Consider the following 21,372-nt stretch of genomic DNA (forward strand, 5'->3'; position numbering starts at 1 on the left):
TTTTTTTTTTTTTCTTTCTTCTTTCCTATTTTTTTCTCTCTCTTCTTCAAACTTGCGTATAACCATCTTGGCCGGCCTCCTTTAAGTGATGAGTAGAATAGAGAAAATCTTCAAAAAAAAAACCTCAACAAAATGGCAACTAAGAGGTTCGAAGTTGAGACCTCTTAATAAGCATAAGATTTTACACACCACAACTCACCAACTACACTAGGTAGTTGTTGTTACCAAAAAATGAATCTTCAATCACTTAAGGATGTGGTCCATCGATCCTTGTTGGCATTTAGAATATTCCTTATATCCTTGGGATAACTGCAGATGGGTTGATTCTACATCTCGGTTCAGTTCTGATCCATTATTTTTTTTTCTAACCCGAAAAGAATAATCACTTGTACAGTTGACCAAACGAATGTGTAATTGTAATTGAACACGTTCATCTTACTCAGAATTTCATTCTCTTCGCAACCACGAAAAGAAATATGACCTCTTTATGTGTAAAATTGGAGGGATAGTGCCCGATAATCCTTAAGCCCTTAAAAATATAAAACGTACAAAAAGAGAGTAAAACTCAAGGTAGCTCCATTCTAAATATGTAAAATGCATATTTTACTACACTAGATCTCACATATAAATGTGCTCATCAATTATGTAATTGGTTTTTGGCATTACACCTATAGATCCATTTGGCTGTCCATTGGGTCTGGACTCAGAGGGACCATTAAGGAGAGAGAAAAAGGGGAGAGAAAATAGGAAACAAAAATTAGACTGTGGTTGGTCCTTCTCCAGCCAACCCTTGGTTGAAGAAGATCTCAATCCCTTCCATTACTATTGTACAGATATTTCTCCTTTTGGAATATCTATGGTAGTACTTTTTTGGAATTAGTTTAAAATTTTCCTTTGAGATATGATCTGAAATATGCTTAAAATTTTAAATTTGAGTCCATATCCGTAATTTAATTTAGCAAAACAGATAAACCTAGAATGCTGACAAGAGAGCAACAAATGTAGCAACGAAACCAATTTTAAAACTATTCATTATGACATGTGTGACACAAAGGAAGGATTACAAGACTCCCTCAACCAAGTCCAATGAAAGTTTGTCTTGACATATGGTCTTACATATACTTTGAAATTTTAAATTTAAACCCATATCTGTAATTAAATTGGCTGAACATATGAATCCAGAATACTGAGAGAAGAGCTAAAATTGTAGCAATGAAACCAAGTCCAGTGAAAGAAGAGAGCCCATCTGCCAAACTTTTCTTGGCTGCAGTGGTAGAGTTGGCAGGGGCAGAACCTAAAAAAATAAAATCTTGAGTCAATAAGATTTAAACTAATTAAGTTGAATTTTTGTGGTTAATTGTTAGAGACTATATTTCAATATAAAGAAAGTAGAAAATGAGAGACCATCCAATATGGTGTTATAAGTGTTCATAATATTTTCGAAATTCACAAGATAGATCTGAATGATCAATTTTCATGGTTTTTTCTATCTAAATCGTCTGTTATTGCTTAAAGTCAGGAGAATGCACAATATTAATGATTTAGACATGTGGATAATTTAGACCATATACTCTATATCCAATGGTCCAAACGGACACATTATTTGTCCATGTGGCAAATTAATTGTCTTGTGAAATTTGAAAAAATAACAGACCCTTGTGAAAATAATCTCTCTCTCTCATCTAAAGACATTAAAGAGGCTGTCTGTCTTAATAGTTTGCATAATAATAACAGACACTTGGCCCTAAACAATGCATGAGTGTGGATCAAACTCTCATATAAGAACCATTTTTGTATGGGACCGATCCACACAGATGGAAATGAATGGATTCTATCTATGTGGATCAATCCTGTACGAGAACCTGATCTAGTAGCTCTCAGGATTACCAGCAGGGCCAAATCTAATTAGTCCTAAAAATTTAATTAAAGAAAGAAGCTTTAGAACCTCACCATTAGAAGTAGCTGATGAACTGCCTGGAGGCCCTTCCACTGCAGCAAAATAAACAAGAATAACTTTAATAGAAACCTCCATTGCCCATCAAATGCCTCCTTATATTAAACAAAAAGGGAAAAGAGATATCAAGTTCTACTATTCCATTATGAACAGAAGATTAAAAGAGAAGATATGAATACCTTGATTGCACTTGCTAACATCAACCTTATCAGCCGGGATTCCACATCCCTTTGGAAGGTTCAAAGTTTCATCTTGTGTAACATTAAGTTCCTTTTAAGAAATTTTTGTTGTTGAAGATATCACACAAGTCATTACTGTACATATCCTTCAATGGAATACAACAAGTCGATGGTGGAGATGGAGCCTTCAAATAAGCCTGGCAAGGAACGAGGCTCTTAACACAAGTTTCCAATCCACTAGGGATCGCTGGTTGAGAGAAGCCCAAGTAAACCCATGAAGAGAGAAGAATCAAGGACAGGAAGAGCTACCCATGAAGAGAGAAGAATCAAGGACAGGAAGAGCTTAGATTCCATGCTTGGCTTCAAACTAGAATAAGAAAAGGTGTTAGAATTTATATTTATTTTATTATAATTAAGTTTCAAGATGAGGTTTTCTTTTATGTGTTTTATGACTTGTAATGGTGTGAGACCCTTAGGGTCAAGGTAGTGAAAAATGATCAATAACACCCTATGAGTGCCCTAAATTCCATTTATGGCCATTACCATGAGTGGAGAGGTGGGCAAAGAGAATTGATTGGAATTAATTTCATTTATGAAATTAATTCTTAATTCATGTCATAGGTTATTGCCAAATGGAGGTAAATGGTCAATGTCATTATGTGGGTGCCCTAAAGTCCATTCATGATCACTAACATGAGTGGGGAGGTGGGCTAGAAAATGGTCAATAACACCCTATGAGAGCTCTAAATTTCATTCATGGCCATTATCATTAGTGGGGAGGTGGGCTAAGGAATTAATTGGGATTAATTCAATTTATTGAATTAATTCCCAATTCATGTCCATATGATATTATTCTCCAATCAACTTGCCATTAGTTGGAGGTAAGGTTGGTTTTGGGTCTATATAAACCCAACCAAATACCTTGCAGAGACATACATTCACATATTGACACTCCATCTATTTCTACTCTTTGCAACCATACAAGTCTTTCTCTTTCTTCTATTTTCTCTAAGTCTTGTGCAAGATTAGAGGAGGCTGTTGTGCTATAGCTTTTCGCTCCTAGAAGGGACTAGAAGAACTATCTCATCTTCTAGTAGAAGGTTATTTTATCTTGGAGGTAGAGATGCAGAACAACTCTTGGCAGTAGAGGGCATCAATTACCTTAAAGGCAGCACTATAAGTGTGACTCAACCTTAATTCTGATCAAAGCTTTTTCAGTTGCTGTGGTGGTGATTCAACATCTATTTGAAGTTTATCCCCGTATCATTTCAGCCAAGGATCAATACTACAACATCATAGTAGTTTCTACTGCAAAAGCTTTGTATTGCAAATTGTTTTATTTTTGTAAGAAATTGTAATACAATTACCCAACAAAAGGGAGCACCTTGTGATCAGAAAGAAGATAAAACAAGTTCTTTTCCCTTTTTCTTTCTCCTCTTTTCTTCGTGCTAAAGATGGTTAGGTACTTAAAGCCTGTAGGATTGCTATATATAGAAATGATATGGGGCGAAAGAGCTGTTAGAAAAAAAAAAAAGACTGTCAGCTGTTCCATTCAAGTAATCAGATTAGAAAAAGCCTTATGTAAGTTCAGCAATCCAAAGGCTAAATTTAGTAATGCAGGGTATCTCTGATCACATCCCTATTATCCTCACAATCAATCCATATGTCTCCTTTGGGCCGAAGCCATTTAAGTACTTTGACATGGGTCAAACCAACTCGGCCTATTGAGCATTGCTAAGCTAATATGCGCTAGGGAATGGGCTAGCTCTAAATATAGATTGCCTATCTAGTGGTCCATTAGGTCCCCTAATTTTGCAGGAGCACCTTGGGGTGCATGTAGTTGTCTTACATGATTGTCATGATATTCCCACTCTATGGCGTGGCACATATCGTTCATCGATTCCACTCGCCTATCCAGAAGGGTTGAAAACTATTATTATTGTACAAGAAGCTTGGAGAAGGCCGCCAAGAGAGACAAGATCTCCTCTCTAGGGGTGTCAATTGGTCAGGCTCGGTTGAGCCTAGCCGAGCCTCTTGGCTTGCACCAAGAGCTGTCTATTTAAGAAATTAGTGGGGTTAGGTTGCGTTCTGGGCTTTAACTGGGCTAAAACGGGCTAATACACCATTAAAGGCTTAATTGGGCTTTAATTTTCTTAGATTTTAAAAAATTTGATATAGTCATGAAGATATCAACAATTTAGAAAAGACTTTACACTTTTTTTTGGTAAAGGAAAAGACTTTACACTTAATTACATTCAATAATTGTTAACAATATTAATATATACCTTATTCTACCAATATATATATATATATATATGTTCGTGTTAGTTGGTTGGGCAGTGTCGGGCTTACACCGTGCATCATGTAATGCCTATTTGTAAACGTGTCGGGCTTGATCGGGCCAGTCTAGGTAAAACCATAAATGTATTGGGCTCTATTGGGCTTGGAATTGATACCCCTACTCTCATTAGATGACTGTAGGAAACACCTCATGTTGCCTTGGCAGAGGAGGAAAGAACCTTATTGAGTCCCAAATGATATTGAGAGGGGGGTGAATCAGTGTATCAATTCAAAATTCTTTTTTGATTGAACATATTGACAAGGCAACCAAGTGTTCACTATAGTAGACACACAAACCTGTATGCATACCCAACCTCTTATCATAAGCACTTCCAAGTGTATACATCTATCCTACAATTCAACTAAGCACTCTAAATATGATACAAGGGATAAAGAAGTAACCACACACACACAACACCGAAATTTTACAAGGTTCTGCAAGATGCGTACGTCCCCTGAGTAGTGCATGTAAAGGCTATGTATCTACTCAATACTCAACTTCTCATTATTCTTACAATAGGGAGCACTCCACACCCAAGTTTACTCAGTACACTCAGTGCCGATACAAGTAACAGTATCCACAGTTAGGGAGCACCTACCCCCGATTTCTAGCACCTACTAACCATCTTGTACAAAGTAATACCGAAAAAATGGCCTTATAACAGATATGCCCTACAATCAACCTCAGGCTAGCATAGACCAAAAATAATTTCTCCTATAGATAGCATGCATAACAGCACACAGACAACAATGTCAAAGGGCATTGGATGAGGACAAGACTTATACCGGATTGCCATCATCATTAAAGCCATAACATTACATCTCCCTTGGGACCTATGTAACTGGTTTTTGGCATTGCACCTATAGATCCATTTGGCTGTCCACTAGGTCTGGATTCAGATCGTCTCCAGCCGAGGGGTGGCTGGAGAGAAACAATTGAGGAGAGAGAAAGAGAAACAAGAAAGAGAAAACATGGGAGAGAAAATAGGAAACAGAAATTAGACCGGTCCTAAGGGTGTTAATTGCTTTGGTTTCGATGTATACGGTGTGGTTCACAATTATTTAGTTGAAACTAAACCGCACCATTTACTAAACGGTTGCACTTTCTGAAACCGCAATCTCTTAGTAAATTGTTTTGGTCGCTGTTTATTCCATATGGTTTCTAAACAGTTAGTAATTGGTTCGCTAGCTTATTCGCATACTTACTAAAAATTTGCTTTTGTTGATAAATGCTTAAATCTTGTATCAAATTAAATGAGACATTGAATAAACAAGGATTTAACTACATAATTACATAATAGGAGTAAATTATTGAATAGACAGTTGGACAACCTCTATAGTCCTTAATTCTTCTTTAAATTAAACCATTATATTTTGTTAAAAAAACCAAATATTTAATCGTTATATGGGTGAATCGAATCGATTTTGATAGTTTAAACCGTTCGCTTTTCACGGTGTCAATTCGGTTTGAAACCAATGGGTTAAACGATTAAAACGACCCATTTAACTCATCAGTCTTAAACTTGAAACCATAACCAAACCATTTACTAAACAATTTTATGGTTTTGGTGCAAACGACTCGGTTCGATTTTGATTTCAAATTCACATCCTTAGCTGGTCTTTCTCCAACTAACCCCCAGCTGGAGAAGATCTAAATCCCTTCCACTCTTATTGTACATATATTTTTCCTTTTGAAATATCTATTGTAGTACTTTTTTGGAATTTTTCTTTGAGATATGGTGTGAAATACACTTGAAATTTTAAATTTGAGTCCAAATTTGTAATTTAATTTAGCAGAATAGATAAACCTAGAATGAGGACGAGAGAGCAACAAATGTAACGACGAAACCAATTTTAACTGTTCATTACGATATGTGTGACACATAGAAGAAGGATTACAAGGCTTCCTCAACCAAAAGGGCTACAAGATTCCCTCAACGAAGTCCAATGAAAGTTTGTCTTGAGATATGGACTTACATATACTTGAAATTTTAAATTTGAACCCATATCTGTTATTAAATTGGCTGAACATATGAATCTAGAATACTGAGAGAAGGGCTACAATTGTAGCAATGAAACCAAGTCCACTGAAAGCAGAGAGCCCATCTGCTGAACTTTTCTTGGCTGCAGTGGTAGAGTTGGCAGGGGCAGCACCTGAAAAATAAAATGTTTGATTCAATAATATTTTCGAAATTCACAAGATAGATCTGAATTATCAATTTTCATGGTTTTTTCTACTTAAATCGTCTGTTATTGCTCAAAGTCAGGAGAATGCACAATATTAATGATTTAGACATGTGGCTAATTTAAGCTATATACTCTATATCCAATGGTCTAAATGGACACATTATTTGTCCACGTGGCAAAAATAATTGTCTTGTGAAATTTAAAAAAATAACACCCTTCTGACAATACTCTCTCTCTCTCTTATTTGCTGGATGGACTAACCAAGGTTAACACAAACCATTTCATCCAAAGAGATTAAAGAGAGGTTGTCAGCTTTACTAGTTTGCAAAATAATATCAGACCCTTGGCCCTAGACAATGCATGCAAGTAGCTCTTTGGATTATCAGTCATGGCCTAATCAAATGAGTTTATGAAAAAAAAATTATATAATAGAAAGAACCTTTAGAACCTCACCAGTAGAAGCTCCTGGAGCTGGTGAAGTAGATGATGAATTGCCTGGAGTCCCAGCCACTGTAGCAAAATAAACAAAGAATAACCTTAATAAAACCTCCATTTCACATAGTCATCACCATATAATCTAAATTTAAAACTGTAAGTTGTGATTCAAAATTGATTTTCAGGAATTTTATTGGGGGTGTAACAAAAAAAAGTCTAGGAAAAGAGGAGTAGGGTCTTATTAAATTCTATTACTCTGAAGAGTAAAAACTTAAAATTTAAGAAAATTGCAAATAAAATATTATAGTACTTCAATCCAAAGTCCATACCATGTTCTAAAGCAAATATTAATGAAGGTTAAGGCATCCAAAAAACAGGTTTGAGAGAAGAGAGTCATGGAAGGATAATGTCCAAACCAAAAACTAACTCCGTGTAATATGGTCCAAACACTTCACACAATTACATGTTTTTTTTTTTTAATCTTTATTTTTTTTTAATGAGTAAAAATAGTAGAAAATCATGAAATATACATAATATAACAAAATCTACAGTTCTTTAAAACAAATACTCCAAGAAAATTATTTCTTATTTTATTCTAAGGTTTCGACTGGTTTCGACATTTTAATTTGGAATAAATTGAGGCTGATCTTCCTTTAGCACAAAAAAAAAAATCAATCATGTGTCGGATTATAGAATTTCAAACCTTGTACAAATGTAGAGCTTTTGTACAAAAAAAAAAGCGGGTGGGTAGGATATTTGAGTTGTCAAATAATGTTTTCCTTTCAAGAAAAAAAAAATCCTAAATCATGAGGGATGACGGTTTGTCCACCATCCTAGGGTACACAAACCCTAATAGAGTTTTAGAACTTTTCCAAATTATCCTCTTGATACCTCTCGAGTGCATCTCAAGTCCCACAGTGAATAAGAATCTGTGGGCACAAGAAAACTAAGTCTCGAAAGAATGTACTTTTTAAGTGCAATTTTTTTTTTTTTTGGTAGAATAAGGGCAATTATATATCATGAAAATGATAATTTGCAGAGGGTGATCACAGAAATTCAACAATGAATATACCCTCTTCAACCCCTCACCTCTAAAGAGCCATTGTTTATTATCTCAACAATTAAACCCTACTTATGAAGGAGAACTAAAACCAAAAAAAAAAAAAAAAAGGAAAAGAGAAATCAAGCTCTACCATATTCCATTATGGATAGAAGATTAAAAGATAAGATCTCAATACCTTTGCTGCACATGCTAACATCAACCGCGATTCCACATCCCTTTGGAAGGCTCAAAGCATCTTCCTGAGTAACATTAAATTGCTTTAAAAGATCTTTGTTGTCGAAGATTTTACATGGGCATTTGGGTTGATCAGTGAACATCTGCTTCAATGGAATACAACAAGTCGATGGTGGAGATGGAGCCTTCAAAAATTTCTGGCAAGGAACCAGGTTCTTAACACAATCTGCGATATCACTAGGGATCTCTGGTTGAGAGAAGCCCAAGAAAACCCATGAAGAGACAAGAATCAAGGACAGCAAGAGCTTAGATTCCATGGCTGGCTTCAAAAGAGAACAAGAAGAAGAAGCACCTTGTGATCAGAAAGATAAAACAAGGGCTTTTCCCTTTTCTTTTTTCTCCTCTTATTTCTTTGAGCTAAAGATGGTTGGGTACTTATAGCCTATAGGATTGCTATATATAGAAACGATATGGTGGGAAATAGCTGTCAGATATCCATTCAAATAGCCAGATTAGAAAGAGCCCTTATCTAAATTCAGCAAGTCAAAGTCTAAATTTAGTAATCCAGGGTATATCTCGGATCACAATCTTATTTTCCTCCCCATCAATCCATATATCATTTTTGGGCTAAAGCCAATATAAGTACTTTGACAAGTGGTCTAAGCCAAGGATTCAGATCTTATCCTGCCAGGAGGTGGCTGGAGAGGGACCAACTAGACACGAAAGAGGAAAGAGAAAGTGGAACTCCCAGTTTCTCTCTCTCTCTCTCTTCTGTTTTGAAGTATTTTTATTTTTGTTAATCAAGGTGTTCGGGTCAACTTACGTGTACTTTGACTAATCCTCAGAGAGACAAATGCAGCAACCCACTATTACAGTCTTCACTTAAATCACAAATGCACAGATGGAGAATCGAACCTAGGACAGTGCACCTGTTTTGAAGTATAACAGATAGCATTTTTCTTTATCATGAGCATGTCCATGGTTTTGACAGAAAATCCGATTCGTCAGGTGATATTTTAAAGTTTGACATTCAGAAAACCTAACACTTTGAGAAGGGAGTTCATTCGAGAAGTTCAATATATATATATATATATATATATATGATGAAATTTCACCCAGTTTTCATCACATGGATTCATAGTTGTATCTCATCTACCAAGTTGTCAGTCTTTGTGAATGACAAACCCTGAGGGATTTTTGGTCATAGAATTGCAATTAAACAAGGCTACCAATACCTCCATACAAATTTACTTTGGTTACAGAAGTGCTACACAGTCTTCCCTTCATAGAATGTATATTTGGCTATGTTCCTGGGGAGGCAAACAATTTTTCTCACTCCCTAGCTTGGAAGGACTTGTCTCTGGCAAATGAGAGAGATTGGTCGTATTCCAGTTGTTGGCTTAAGGATTTATGTAACTAGGAAGCCTTTGTTGCGGGTACGATGTCTTGTATTCTCGAGAATGCATTTGTGGGCTGATTTTGAATGGCCGTTAAGAGACCTAGGGGCCGTATTTCATTCACTGACTACAGGATTTTTGTGATCAGGAATTCTATTGTTTGGGGAGACGGGTATAATGTCTTGTGTTCCCTCGCTTGCATTTGTTACATATGTGAATTTATATAATCGGGATGCCTTTGTCGGGGGACAATTTCATGTATTTTATCGCTAGCATTTGTTGGCTCATTTTAAATGGCCATTAAGAGACCAAGGGACTGACCGTATTCATTCCCTGACTTCAAGATTTATGTAATCACAAAGCCTTTGTTCGGGGTACAATTTTCTTGTATTAATTCCATTGCTTGCATTTGTTACATATGCGGGTCTTATATGGATTATATCATTCTCGCGTTGCTACTGGTGTTGGTGGGAGATCTACTCATCAGTCATATCACTTTCACCTAGCTACCATTGAGATCAAGGAGAATCCTTATCCTTTTATATGATTTTCTCTTCCCAATTGTTTTTCTTCCATTGTTTCTATTTGTATCGTGATATAATTTTGTAAGTTCTTCCTTATATAAGAAAATCTCACTCTCTCTAATCAACATAGAATAAGAAAATCAACTACAGAGCCCTCCACCTTGTTCATCTTAGTATCAGAACCAAGTGGGAGGTCTTGTGTCCAGGCCTTTAGTGGGACCCATGATGCCATAGACTCAAGATACTCCCTTTGGTTGCTACAAGAGATAAACGATAAAACTGCACCCTTCCAAACAGCCTAAGTTTTTAGGAAAAAATGGCTGTGCTTGCCTTGAATGGCCTCATCATCCTTGTTAACCCCATGAGTTGGTAATTAGTCCCAAAATTTACCAATTTCTTGTTGCTCTCCAAAGGAATACTTCCATGAGAATTCCACTCATAAAGATCATATGCTGCTAAGTATAGAAAGGTGGTGCAAAGGGCATAGGATGAGGACAAGGACATGTAACTGATTTGAAATATAATTGAAAAATTAAATCTGATTACATATCTGTTTTTTTTTTTTTTTTTTTTTTTAATTTAGCAGAACAGATGAACCTAAAATGCTGACAAAAGAGCTACAAATGTAGCAATGAAACCAAGTCCAGTGAAAGGAGAGAGCCCATCTGCTGAGTTTTTTTTGGATGGGGTGTCAGTAGAGTTGCCATGATCAGTACCTGAAAAATGGAAAATTGAGTCAATAAGATGAGCTAAAAGTTGAATTTTTGTGTAGATTCTCAGAGATTATGTTTCAATACAAACAAAGTAGAAAGGGAGAGACCATCCAATATGGTGGAAGCATAACTACTAGTTTCAATTTTCTGATGGCATCTTCTTGGTTGGTAGAAAGTATATGGCTGAGCTAGTCATATAGGTTACAATGATCAAAGCATATATTTTCTCTTGACATAGACAACATGTCCTAAGGGTAGTTATTGGTGTTATAAGTGATATTTTAGAAGGTCACAAGATAGATATGAGTTATCCCTTTTTTTATTTTTTTTCTATGTACATAATCATCCATTCTTGCTCAAAGACTAGAGAGAGCACAATAATGGCTAAAATACTGGATACATGCATGGGAATGCATACATAAAATGTATGTTGATACATAGTGGGCATTTGATTGAGTTACTATAAAATTTAACACGTGACAGAATCCAAACTATGTCTTCTGTACATGTGGTAAAATACGTGTTTTGTGAAATTTGGAAAACAATAGACCTTAGTCTCTCTCTCTCTCTCTCTCTCAAGAGTGCATGAAAGAAATCATATTTGCTAGATGGGTTAACCATGCCACCATGGTTATCACTTATCACACACCATTTTTTCCAAATTGAGAGATATTAAAGAGGTTATCTGCTTTACTAGTTTGCAAAATAATATCAAACCCTCAGCCCTAGACAATGAATGCAAGTAGTTCTCTGGATTATCAGTCATTACCTAACCTAATTAATTATAAAAATTAAATATAACAAAAAGAAGCTTAAGAACCTCACCATTAGAAGTTGCTGAAGCCGGTGAAGGCGCTGATGGCCCAGCTGTAGCAAATTAAGCAAGAATCAATAATTTAAAAACCTCCACTGCACATCCTCACCATATAATCTAAGTTTCTAAAAATATTTACCCGAAAAAAAAAAAAAAAAAAAAACTTAAAAACTGTAATGCCACCCCATCATAATGGTGGCTTTTTAATCGAGCATCCTCAACAAAGGATGAAAAGAATTATGACTCAAAATTGATTTTCAGGTATTAATTAATTGAAACGAAGGAGTAGCCAAGATGAATTTTTTATTGGTCCCTACTCTATAGATGGGGGAGGGGATAGATATAAAATTTTCTTGTTGCCTGCAATCGCAAGGGTTGAATGGAATCTTGTTTCTATTAAAAAGAATATTTGGAAAATACTAAAACCTAAAGGGGTATTTGCGAACCCATAGAGTAGAGGAAGGTTAGCCAAATCCGATACAATTTGATCTGAAATCAATAGAAGACAATCCCATGTCAGATTATGGGTGTTTAAGCCTTGCACAAATATAGAGTTTCTTGTACACAGAAAAAGGAAGAAGGGATATCTTAGGTGTCAATTAATATTTTCTTTGGAATTTTTTTTTTCTTGTGGACCGTTCACTGCATGGCTTTAGGGCCATTCGACGAGAGAGGAGGAGGGAGTGGTCTAGGGGTCTTGTCTTTGGGATCACACGGTGAACCTCACTGCACCCTCCAAGAAAACAAAAGTGGATCTAGTGCATAGCGCATTGACAACTTCTGTTTGGACTTGTGTCACATGAGTCTATGAGTGTGTATTAAATGATTATAGAAAAGGGAAAAAAAAAAAAAAAAAAAAAAAACCTTTGCCAGCCTGCAACTCAGCACAAGAAATCAAAATCAACCATTCCATTATAGATAAAAGATTAAAAAGAGAATTATCTGATATTACCTTTGTTGCACTTATTAACATCAACAGTGATTGCACATCCCTTTGGAAGCTTCAAAGCATCCTCTTGTGTCATGTTAAAATTCTTTAAAAGCTCTTTGTTGAAGAAGATACCACACAGGCATTTGGGATCATCCTTGATCATCTCCTTCAATGGAAGACAACATGTCGCTGGCGGCGACGATGGATCCTTCAAAAAAGGCTGGCAAGGAAGGAGCTTTGTAATGCAAGATGAATCAATATCAGCACCCAATCCTCTTACATTATTAAGGTCTTGAGAGAAGCCCAAGAAAACCCAAGAAGAGAGAAGAATCAAGGATAGGAAGAACTTGGATTCCATAGCTTTCTCTTTTCTTTGAACTAAAGATGGTTGGGAAGTTAGAGCTAATAGGATTGCTATATATATAAAGATGGCTTAGTGTGAAAGAGCTGTCAGTTGTTCACTCAAGTAATGTAGAAACTCAAATAATTAAATTCCCAAAAAGCCTTTTAAAAAGGAAACAACTAATTATCCTCCAAGAGGTTCAGTCTTGTACGTATCGATATTGACAGTGACAGTTACTGATATTGATACCGATACACTCCAAAAATAGTTTCTCTTAATCAAAAAATTATATTTTATTGGAGGAAAAAGAACGTTACCGGGTCTAAACACAGAGGGCTGCGAAATTATGTTTTCCATCCTTGTCAAACCCAAAAACTCACACTATCTTTATGCCCACGTGCGTCCTTCTCATTGACACTAAGGCCGCACAACCAAAGATCGTTCTTTTCCCCCCTTGTTTTGGGGATGCGTTATTTTGTCGAAGAGCATGCAAGAGCATGCAGACAGAAAATATGCGAAATGACTACCACATCCCTCTTAATCGATGTCTAAATATGCATTCTCATTAGCCAAGGTGTTGGTGCAAGGATTAATCTTTTTCTCTTTATATACAGTGAACTACAACCTTGAATATGCAGCCATATTATACTTTTCAAAATTAGCTGGAAGTCTTCACGTAATTTCAAAAAACACCTAATTCCCATTTAAGACATTAAAACTTAACTGTCAAAAAGTGATGAGTTAGACAATTGAAGTTTGGAAGTTGCAAATCTTTAGAATTGATCAAATTAAACCTTCGCCCCTTGGCTTTGTTTATATCTAGATGCATGGCAGCCCCACTTTTTATTTGTCAAAATTGCATCATTTATTTATTTATTTAGGGGGTGTGAGGGTGGGGGTGGGTGTGGAAGAGCTTTGGGTACGAGATCACTAGAAACTATGTTAGTGCTAGCTTGTTGAGGATTGATGTTTTGTATTTTGTTTGAGTTGTGCTTATCTAAATGACCATTAAAAGCATGTAGGATTTGAGGGATTTTTTTTTTTAAATAGAAACGTGAGGAAGAGAGCCTATAACACTATGCTTCATTGCTAATAAAGCCGGATATATCATATTGTTAAATCACATATATCCTTGCATTGTTTTTATTTGATTATTCTTTATTGAGCAATTTACATCCCCTGAAAAAAAGAAGTGTAGCTTTTACTAGAAATGAACCCAATAATATGTAATTGAGCAAAGAAAAAAAAAAAGATAATCAAATAAAAATAAATACAAATATTTACAAAAAATTTTCCTATGTTACCCATGCATGGGATGAGATGGTCTCGTCCACCCCATAAATTGATGAGAGATTATATAAAGGGGAAGGGGGTTCGTTGCTCGACAGACTATTGAGATTTAGGGGCAAAATAGAGAGAGATAGATGATAGTTACAATGATTTGTACAATAGGGGGGTGGATTTTGTTCCATGTAAGTGATCCAATGCTCAAAACTGATCACCATCACTACAAGAAGCTAAGGTTCTAGCGGAAATACCTTTGGTACAGCCTCTCCTGAGTTTTTTATTGTTGAAAATCCACCGCTAAATATAGTGTAACTATTGCTATATATGTGACGGTATTTTGTTGTTGCCCATGCCCCATGGTACTTTACCGTCGTTAGAACTAAACATTTAATAGTGGTATTGTACAACTATGAAACATGATTATTCATAAAAAAAAAAAATAAATAAATAAAAAACTTTTAGTGAATTTTTTTAACAGCTGAAAGATAGTTCGCTCTGTGCTCACCATACGGCTGCGTGTTTTACAATCATAATGATTCACCGATTGATTTATGTATCTATATCTCTTTTCAAATTCAAATTCTTTTGAATTTTTTTTTATTCATTTCTCGACAAAACCAAACATGCCAAAGTCATTGCCCGGGTGGTTTGAATTGATGGCTTTATTTCTTTATGAGGCCCATCAAATCCAGGCCCATGCATCTCAATCCCAAAACAGGCCCAGGTCTAACATTAACGGTGAAGTCTTCATTTTGGGGGAAACCTGCGTTCATAATACGTTTGGGCAAGAATTCTGGGGTTTCTTCTCCAACTGGACTCTGCAACTTTAGAAAGTACCATCTCCAAATCCATGGATCAAAACCAGAGGACGAACAGAGCTTATCAGTTTCATCCCGCGAGAGCAGCCATTGTTGATCTCTTCAATCTCTACTTAGGGGTACTTGCTGTACTCTTTATCTCTCTTTCTCTCATGACATTCTTTGCTAGTTCACTTCCTCGCCTATCTCATGAATCCGCTCTTATTTATTGGAAGTTTGATTCTATTGCAGAGAAATCCCCGCCAAAAATCAGATGATGCCGTTCGAGAACCCCCGTAAGATTTTGTAACTTATTGTGTTTGATGTTATCATTTTGGCTTCTGCCCGTTATGAACTTGTTCAGTTCGCTCCTGTACATTTTTAGCTAGTAATATACGTGCTCTTCCACTTAGCTGAAAGAGAAAAAAAGTTCTTCCGGTAAACAATGATTCAAGCTTATAGCAATTGGTTTACCCAAAAAATTGATGTTCAGAAGAGAAATTGTTCTGTGAAAAGAGCCTGTACCTAAAGCTATTAGTCGCAATTACCAAATAACTTTGTAAGTTCTACAGTATGGATTCACTTTATAATAGCATGGACGCCCTTAATTATAATATGCATAAGATCCCAATGGGAATGGGTCAAATGGAGAATTTCACCTTTGTCAATAGAATTGTATTTTAAGTATTTGACGTTTGTGTTTTTTGTCACACCGTAATACCAGTTTACAATGACCAGAAAGGGCGTATTATCATATTGCGCTGTAATGACGTGTATCATTAATGGGGGTTCGAGGTGTAGTCATAATTTATTGCTAGTTGGTAGTGAAGTTCTTAGTTTCAATTCATTCTCTTTTTATACTTATATAATAAGTTATAAATTTTAGTGATGAAAGAAAGGAAAGAGAGCAGTAGTACAGGTTTTATACTGCCAAAAAACTACAAAGATAGGAATTCCACTCTCTCTCTATCCTATTAGACCATCTGCTCTTATATGTATCCATTTATTTTGATTGGTAACATATAATTCTATTCAATTGCGAGTGAGATTGTAAACCTTGACGAAGAACATTCCTGCCTACATAATCTGCTAGAGTGGCCAATTAAACATAAGATTAAATATGATGCCCATGATCTGATATCCATCTGGTTAGCTCCAAAATCCAATCAATTCATATCCGAAACACTTTCTTAATGTGTGATCAATCCATAACTCATGCTTGTTTAGATGCGTTTGCATTTTGACTGTCATCTTTACATATTCTTTTATCCCCGTCCTTCCATAGTTCCCACCTAATTTAAAGGGACCACCACCACCACCACCACCACCACCACCAACAACAACAACAACAACTCAGCCTTTTCCTAACTAAATGGGGTTGGTTAACTTAATTGTAAAGGGACCACAGACCATAAATTGCATCATTGAAGCCCAATTGAATGCATTGTTAGAGCTTGAAAACCTCTTGAGAAGCTTTGGGGACAAGTAACCTCACCTTGAGAGAGCTAAGGAATAGCTCCTTTCCTACATTAAAATAAATGATTACAACATATCATCAGACACATTACTTGGCATTCACGATGAACTTATCCTTTAAGTGGATGCTTGAGCTTGTTAACTAGTGTCGATGATCTAGCTAGAAAAGAAGTCTTAAGAAAGATGAAAGTAGGCTAGATACCAGGTAATGTAAGGCTATTCACCTAAGCAAATAACCCCAGATAATGTGTGAACTCCAAACCAAACTCAATCTCAGGTTCAGATCTAATTAACAACTCAGATCTGGAAAAATAGGCTGAATAAGGAGAAAATAGAGAACTCACTCATCAAGACTCGGGTGAGCCTGCAAACCTGATGGAAGGTGGATGGTTATAGCTTCAAACAACCCTCCAAATATAGCTGATAACAAATATTTGTGCTAACACAAACAAGCAATAGAAAACCCAAAACAGAAATTAGGGTTTCTAGGGCTTGATAGGGAGAAAACTTGCAGTCGAAACTTGCAATCGGAAGCCTAGGCCTTCAAAGGCCTCCAAGTAATAATCAAGTTCTCCTTGGGGGAGGGGGTGAGAAGTAGAACAAACCCTCAAAAGGGTTTGAAGATTGGTCGTCAGATCTATGGGATTTGAGAATCGACCCAAGCAGACAAAACCCTGAATGCTGAAATCAGTTTTGTGTCCTTGGCTAATCTTCAATCTTCAATGGTTGCTAGTCTTCAAGGCTTCAAAGTGCTTCAATCTCACTCTCAACACTCTCACAATGATTAAACAAAGAGGAAAAGGAAGAGGAACCTCTAAGATAGATGTGGGTGGGATGGACTATATTAGTCCTAGGGCTCTCAACTACAACTATCTCAGCTATTGAAGGAATTCTTTCTCAGAATTCGGGAGCAAGCATGGTTGCAATTTTCACTATTCATCAAGTAATTTTTTGCGATACAATGCTTCTATTTAGAGTTGAGGCTAGGACTCCAATTACATAGTAAGAACTAACATAGGAAACAATTCAAAATGGAAAGAACCAACTTTAAAGTACAAAAAAACTACCAAATAACAATGACTTCCTCACTAAAAAAGAATAAGATAATACTAGATCCTTCTGGAGAACTCAAACTAGAACTCAACCCTTGTAGTTGTCCAAGTCAAACACTACAAGACAAAAATTACAGCTCGCAAGAAGGAATTGGTACGGAAAATGAGGCCTTTATGAAAGGCTTCTATTGATCCACTCGATGGCATGGTTTAAGATCTCGGTGAGATCTCGCTAATATCTTGTTTTTTCAACCTGCATGGTGAGGTATAAATTGCACAAAACTCAACTCGCGTAATCTCATTCTGTCTGTCCTCTCTCTACTTTTTTGAAGAAAAAACACTTGGGAGCAAGGATTTTGGTGTTTTTGCTTGAGGATATCCATTTATACACTCATTGAAGCTTAAAGAATAGAGAATATTACCTCCTCATCCACATTTGGAGTTACTTTTCTTCTCAAGAACCATTTTAGATAAAAAAAAGCTTCTCAAAACCATTTTTTCTTAGAAACATCATCAATACTTGTTGTTTTACATTGTTTTTATTTTTTATTTTTTTTATTTTGTATTTTTTTATATGTGATGCATATAACGCTAATCTATGGATTCATGGAGGGAAATATATTTTTCTGTTTAAATAAATGATGCATATAACACTGACCTTATGTTCTTATGTGGCTTATCTTATGTCATTTCAAAATTTCAATGTATGTGAATGTGACTCATCAATCATGAATGTTAATGGTTAAACAATTAAGTAATTATCTATGATGTCTTTTAAATTCTTAGGAAAATTTACATCCGCCTCTCCTTGCATTTGCCTTTATTACGTTCTTCCCCCCCTCGAGTATCATTTATTACATTTAAACCCACCTAAACTAACCCCAATCTCACGGTGTTAGTTTTGAAACTGAAAAGACATAATTACCCATAACATATAAACCTCAGCTTTAAATTCCTATTGTACCCCTTATCACTTTTATAAAACAAAACCCCCCAAAATCAACCCCAACCGAAAGAGGAGCTTACCTTGTCTGGAGAAGGTGGATAGGAGGTTGCATTTTCTGGTGAAGTGAAGGAAACTTTCCGGTGAAGGTGGAAAGGAGGCTGCATTTACCTTGGGTGTGCTTAGGATGTTTCTGTTGGTGGATTTTTTTAGGGTTTGATCGGATCGTCTGTGGGACCGGCTCTGTGGTACCATTGGAGGTCCTCCCGCTGCAACTCTCCCGTCCAAACGGTCCTTGCTTCCCTCTCTGTTTTACTCCCATTTGGCTGGGACTTACCTGCTGCAATTTGGTTTTGTGCAAATTTTTACCTCTTCAATCACGAACTTTCACCTCTGTAGAGATCTTGAGAAGGAAAATTAGGGACAAAGCCCGATTTGGGAGTGCATTATCTTAGTTGCAGCTGAAAACACGGAACATTATAGTGAGAATGTCTACCCCGCTTTTCTTTTTTAAGAAAATTGAACTTGTTCACTTATACGATGGAAACCCCAACCAACTATGTAGTTCAGCCTCTCCTCTCCTCTTCCTTGTATTCTATTCTGATTTATGTTTTGTGTAATTTTAGTCTGATGCCTTGGGAATTGATAAGATGTCTTGAGAACTGATAATTTCTTCGTTTTGAGATTGTGGGTTCTGTGGTTTTTGCTACATGAGCGTTTGTATTTGATCTTCTGCATTGGAAGATGCTGTTGATGTCTGTTTTTGCTGATAAGGAGCAGATTATAGTTCTTTAAAAGTCCAATCAGGGAAGACACAAGAAAATCAGATTGCAGTGGACTGTCTTCGTTGCTCGAGAAACCCTTCGGTTAACATACCTCAACAAGCATCTGTAGCTTTAGGAACTAATTTTCTTTTCTTTGTTTATGTTTCTGGCAACATTCAAGCTGGTACAGTATTTTTGATATGGTAGATTTGATCGTTATCTTGGCATCATTGGCAGCAGTGAAGCTAGGGCAGTGTTTGCTCAGTGAGATTTCGGTGACCTTTCCTCACCGAAGCAGACAGAGAAGCTCAGATATTTCGGTGACCTTTCCAAACCAAGGAGTGGATTCTCTTATTTGTTGGTAGGTTGAAGAAAATGGGAGTGGTATTGTGGGCATTAACTAAAATATGGCTCAACTTAACGGATCAGACCTCAAACCAGTCTCGCGGTGTTAGGTTTGTGGATTTTAATGTAATAAACAAAACTCGAGGGGTGGACGTAATAAAAACTCGAGGGGAGGTGGATGTCAATTTTGATTATGTTATGCCATGTGTTGATTGTGGAATAGAGCATACTAGCTGAGGGTCCAAAGAGTCGGAGACTACTTACATAGGGTATGAAGTCAAAGTACCATTTTAGGTTTGATTTTTTAAAAATTGATGTTTCCATTTCGTTTAGAAGGCCTAAAATGTGGTAAATACCAAGTTTCAGGGGTTACAAAGACCATATGGCCACCGAGTCGACAGGGGGAAAAATACATGATCTCGGCGAGAGCTCTTTGTTTTGGATCAGCGAAATGGGCTGTATAGGGTCGGTTCTAAAATACTAACAAATGACATATCTGTAGAGAATCAGGCTGGTTCGATGGCCATAACAAAGCTGGTTCGATGGCTGAAGTAGAGAGCCAGAATTGAACCAAAATTGGGCCACCTTGGGCTGGCTTGATGAGACAAAACTGAACCAGATTTGGTTATTTGACTTAGCAGCTCGATTTACATCACCAAGCCCCGATGGGGTCTTGATAGAAGTGTGGAAGGGCTTAGGATTATGTGGTGTATCTTGGTTAACCAATCTTTTTAACAAGATTATGAGCACAAAGCGAATGCTAGATCATTGGATGAGAAGCATTGTAGTTCCGATCTGCAAAAATATATCCAGAACTGCAATAACTATAGAGACATAAAACTAGTGAGTCATTGATGGGGACATCAAGGTGTACAGGCGCAAGAAGAAGAAGAATCAGCCATCTTTGTGGCTGGAAGAATAGAAAGAAGAAGAAGAAAGAAGAAGAAGAAAAAGGAGGAAGAAGGAAAGCTCGATCCAGCCATTCCAACGTTGGATCAAGTCCCTTTCTCTTTCCAGATTTCAGCAGATTTTGTGGGCCCCATTAGTTATTAGTTTAGTAGTTTATTTGTAGTATATTCTTTTCCTTGTTAATCTTTTAATTAATTAGGAAATTACTTTATTGGTTGATTAGTTTTTAGGAAGTCTTTATTTACTAGTCAATTAACTATTTTTATTTTTAGTAACTAAATTGATATTTATGTAATGGCTTAGGCCACAGTTGAATAAATGAAAGAGATTATTGAAAACAAAGAACAGCCCCAATTCCCCCCCCCCACGATTTTCCTCTCTTCCTCAATCTCGTCTCTCTTTTCTTTTCTCTCTCTGTCTTGATCTTCTCTCCCTTTCTCGATTTTCTCTCGTCTTGCCCACCCCCCCTCTTTCTTCCATTCTGTTCTTTGCTGCTGCTGTTGCTGCCGCCGCTGCCGCTGCACTATTGCAGCCACTGTTTGCACAACTGAAGGTCCTGTTTCTTGGATAGATCTCCACCTGGGTTGCCGCAGACTTCCTCTCCAATAACTGGGTAGCTGCTGGTCTATCCTACAATAACTGGGCTGCTGTTGATCTCCTCTTCGATATTGGACTGCTACTGGTCTCTCCAACAAATAACCAAGAACTGTTGGGCACTCAATGAATTTTCTTCATCAGCAACAGC

General features: G+C 36.7%; 2 protein-coding genes across 4 annotated transcripts in view; one reads left to right on the forward strand and one right to left on the reverse strand.

Moving 5' to 3' along the window:
- Positions 1–6,308: 6,308 nt before the first annotated feature.
- On the reverse strand, positions 6,309–8,753 carry LOC122074233 (non-specific lipid transfer protein GPI-anchored 3-like). The gene is made up of 3 exons (XM_042639084.1): positions 8,334–8,753; positions 7,114–7,170; positions 6,309–6,627 (listed from the first exon to the last, which is right to left on the reverse strand). The coding sequence occupies exons 1-3, from the start codon at positions 8,647–8,649 to the stop codon at positions 6,512–6,514; spliced, it is 489 nt and encodes a 162-aa protein (XP_042495018.1). The 5' UTR covers positions 8,650–8,753; the 3' UTR covers positions 6,309–6,511.
- A 6,326-nt stretch (positions 8,754–15,079) lies between these two features.
- LOC122079431 (mediator of RNA polymerase II transcription subunit 23) overlaps positions 15,080–21,372 on the forward strand; it is a 76,335-nt gene continuing 70,042 nt past the window's right edge. For 2 of the 3 annotated variants that reach the window (XM_042645916.1, XM_042645896.1), the window contains exons 1-2: positions 15,135–15,278; positions 15,391–15,434. In XM_042645916.1, coding sequence (XP_042501850.1) covers positions 15,413–15,434 — 22 coding nt within the window. In that variant the 5' untranslated portion in view covers positions 15,135–15,278; positions 15,391–15,412. Of the gene's footprint in view, positions 15,279–15,390; positions 15,435–21,372 lie in introns of all 3 variants that reach the window. The other variant, XM_042645906.1, reaches the window with a different exon arrangement.

This window comes from Macadamia integrifolia, chromosome 1, assembly GCF_013358625.1.
Source record: "Macadamia integrifolia cultivar HAES 741 chromosome 1, SCU_Mint_v3, whole genome shotgun sequence".
In the NCBI taxonomy this organism is placed as follows: Eukaryota; Viridiplantae; Streptophyta; class Magnoliopsida; order Proteales; family Proteaceae; genus Macadamia; species Macadamia integrifolia.

Excerpts from the sequence above, each read along its gene's own strand:
- LOC122074233 (XM_042639084.1), bottom strand. The coding sequence starts at position 8,649 with ATGGAATCTAAGCTCTTGCTGTCCTTGATTCTTGTCTCTTCATGGGTT. Across the intron at positions 7,171-8,333 it reads TGTTAGCATGTGCAGCAAAG|TGGCTGGGACTCCAGGCAAT; the intron begins GTATTGAGATCT and ends ATTTTGCTACAG. Across the intron at positions 6,628-7,113 it reads AGCTCCAGGAGCTTCTACTG|GTGCTGCCCCTGCCAACTCT; the intron begins GTGAGGTTCTAA and ends TTTATTTTTCAG.